Source organism: Belonocnema kinseyi, chromosome 9, assembly GCF_010883055.1.
Source record: "Belonocnema kinseyi isolate 2016_QV_RU_SX_M_011 chromosome 9, B_treatae_v1, whole genome shotgun sequence".
Taxonomy (NCBI): Eukaryota; Metazoa; Arthropoda; class Insecta; order Hymenoptera; family Cynipidae; genus Belonocnema; species Belonocnema kinseyi.
Window position 1 is genome coordinate 68,524,963 of NC_046665.1, and position 3,401 is coordinate 68,528,363.

A 3,401-nucleotide genomic window follows, 5' to 3' on the forward strand; every position below is an offset into this window, starting at 1 on the left:
TAAATATATATTCATATTTATAATTTATCGGAAAAGCATGTCGATTTTCGTGCAGTATTTCTGCGTTTGTTTAAGTATTGATAAGTTTTGCTCACCGATATAAATAAGAATTGGTGTGCCTTGTGCTATAGAATAAAATTATACACATTGTATTTGAAAATAATGATAGAATTATTAAAATAATAACATCGAAAGAGTTCAATTTTTAAGCCATTTTTGCTTCTATTATTTTAATTCTTTTCTCATTTTTACATGTAATGTATATATAATTTTAACCCATTTCCATTTGCAGAAGTGAAACAAGTTTTTAGCTTTGAATTTGTATTTAAAAAATCGTAAACTTATGAAATTCATTAGCTGTCCTAAAACGGCTTAGTGGGACCTTTAACTCTAAACATTTTTTTTGTTACTAAAAGAACATTGATGGCAATAATTTTTTATTGGGCACCATAATATTTAAAATCAATTAAGTGAAAAATATACGCTTTTTGAACGACAATTCGTGCACTCCAAACAAAATTTGTTTTAATCAAAAAAACTGTTCTAGATGTAAATGAAAATTTGGTTGAATGAAAGCAATTTTGGGTCATTCAACAAAATATCAAATTGACCCAATCAAACTTTTTTGTTGAATCAATTAAATACTCCATCTTATACCAACAGATTTGGTTAAAACAACCAAAAAATGTAGTTGGGTCAACTAAATATTTTTTTATTAATATGATAGCCACATTCTGTGATTTGACCAACAGACATTTTCTTTATTTCTACCAAATCGTTTTCAGACTGTAGATTTGTTTTAGCTTTTAATCTTTTGAATACTTGTATATTCATATTAACATATGTACACAGTATTGAACAGAAGTTTTCCAGAAAAATATTGTTTGTTGGTCCAATATGTTATCTCTGCTGAGGCTTGAACGGGGTAGTTGCATATTTTTTAATATTTGATCTCTTTATGAAATTGAAGAAATACTAAAAACTGAATGTAACTGAAAACTACATATTTCTTATTACGTAAGTTATTATAATTAAAGTTATTATTTCATATTTTTATAACACGAAACAAGAAGAGAAAGAATTTTATTTTATTATCAGTTCATTGAAAGCATTACATTCTCACAGTATACTAATTTGAAATCATAACCAGTGCAAATATTGTGTTCAAATATTTTGTATAATATTGAAATAGTAGTAAATTTCAAAGAAATTCCTGATCAGAAAACGGGATAAAAAGGAGCATTTTAAGTAGGAAAAATACTATAAAGTACATATTTCGTTAGCACATAAAAATTAAAAAAAAATCGGATGGTCTCAAATCAGATGGATCTGATTGGTCTGATAAATATGCTTTCAAAAAGAATAAAATCCTGTTCTAAATTCTAGCCTGAACTGAGATAAAATTGTTCCATTTGTAGTCCAAGGCTTAAATTATTGTAAAAGTTAATGAATTTTGTTCAATTTCCTAAATTTTGTGTATAGAAAGTTTCGCTATTTTCTTCAGTTCCTTCAAATCAATTTTTCCAACTGATGTCCTTGGTAGTTCATCCAATATTTTGACTGTTATTGGTATCGCAATCTCGTCGAATTTATTCACTATTTCATTAAGTTCCTCTTCTGTGACCTGCAATTGGAATATTCGAATTATGCATAATGTATATTTTATAATAATAATTTTTTCTTAAAAATAGTAAAATATTATTTTAATTACCTTGGAACCACCCATAAGTGCTACAAAAGCAAAAATCTGTGAATAATCGCCAATTTCTAAATCTGATAGAATTAAACATTCGATAATATCAGAGAATGTTGCCAAAGCACGTTCAACTTTCCACAGGGGTACAACATTTCCATTTATTTGCACCATTATAGTATTTCTTATTCTTCCAAGAATATATCCTAAACCAGACTCTTCATAATACCCAAAGTCGCCAGTATGATACCATCCTGTGTGAAATTCAATTCTCTTTCTAATCAATATTTATATTGCACTTATAAATAAGTTAAGATAAATTGACGTATACAATTTTTAAACTTAATGTATGTAATTTGTTTTAATTGTTTGTAACTTAGTATAAAAACCTTCTGAGTCAATAGCTTCCTCTGTTGCCTTTAGATTGTGAGAGTAACCTTTCATCAAACCGGGTGATTTAAAGCAAATTTCCCCTTTCTCTCCTGGGTTCAGAGTATCACCCGTTTGTACATCAATAATTTTCATTTCCATATTTGGCCACATGGAACCACAAGAATCTAAGTCAATATTATTCATTATTCCTCCAAACATAGGGGTTGCCATCTCCGTTGCACCTGGGCGTAAAATTTAAACCATTTTGTCTGAATTAATTTTGTTATCTAACTGAAGAATCTAGGAGAATAAAGGCGTTAATGTAAAAACTTTAATTTTACCGGAGACATACAAAACTGTATTACACTAAATGCAGGTGACTTCTGTTTAAACAAAAAAGTGTTTTCAAGCTTTACTTAGCTCCATTGAACCGTGAAAAGAAGATCCGGAAAGAAGCAACCACCTCCGGGAAAAGATATTGTCATTGGTACGGCATGTCCCAAAAAATACTGATTTTAATTCAGAAGGAGTTAAATAATTTTTTTTTTTTTATTAAAATAAATACATTTATTTTGGGCTAATGTTTAGCTCTATTGATTTGTGAAAAAAAGGCAAGAAAACGTAATTACTTTATAAAATACATTGAAAACTGGATTGAGGCCTCCCGGATTTAGACATTCCTAGAATTGACTCTACACCGAATTTGTGGGTGAGAGTATTTGCGTATTTGTTCACTCGAAGCGGGAGACACACGCGTATAAGCACGATGGCGAGCTCACGACGAGCAGTAGTGAGGCTCCAAAGCAATTAGCCAACTGAAGCCAATGGGACTAATCGGATTATTCCTTGCGATCGAATGAGCTTGTCTTTAACCTTGACAACAGCGCCATCTCCCACGCGAATATATATCGTGAAGTAATATCTCGAAGTTTTTAGAGTAATTTTATTGAAAAAGTGCACTGAATATCAACTAATTTTAATTAAAAATGGTATTCTATGGTTTAAAATTAATTATTTACTTTCTGAATTGGTGGCGATGTCGTGCCTCTCCAATAAACTCTATGATTCAACAAAGAAAACAAAAAGAAGAAGAATAACTGGATAGGGAGGGGGAGAGAGAGTGTGATTGTTTTTAAAAGAAAAGTATGAGCTTTCATTGAAACACAATCAGTTCGTTTCTGTCTATCGTACATGGTGGAAAGATAGGTCCGATTGACTTCTGACATCGGAGTTCCACTATACCAGGTGTATACATATGAAACCGGTATTGCCATCTAGCGGCCAGTAGGCACACTTGTAGGCACTGTCGGAACTTACCATTTGTGCTAATTGGCGT

General features: G+C 30.8%; 1 protein-coding gene across 1 annotated transcript in view; it reads right to left on the reverse strand.

The window, feature by feature from the left end:
• Positions 1–691: 691 nt before the first annotated feature.
• Positions 692–3,401, reverse strand: part of LOC117179587 (4-coumarate--CoA ligase 1-like) — a 39,408-nt gene continuing 36,698 nt past the window's right edge. Inside the window, exons 6-8 of the mRNA XM_033371548.1 lie at positions 2,083–2,307; positions 1,712–1,947; positions 692–1,624 (exon numbers count right to left, since the gene is read on the reverse strand). Of these exons, the coding sequence (XP_033227439.1) occupies positions 1,466–1,624; positions 1,712–1,947; positions 2,083–2,307 (620 nt within the window). The 3' untranslated portion in view covers positions 692–1,465. The remainder of the gene's footprint in view (positions 1,625–1,711; positions 1,948–2,082; positions 2,308–3,401) is intronic.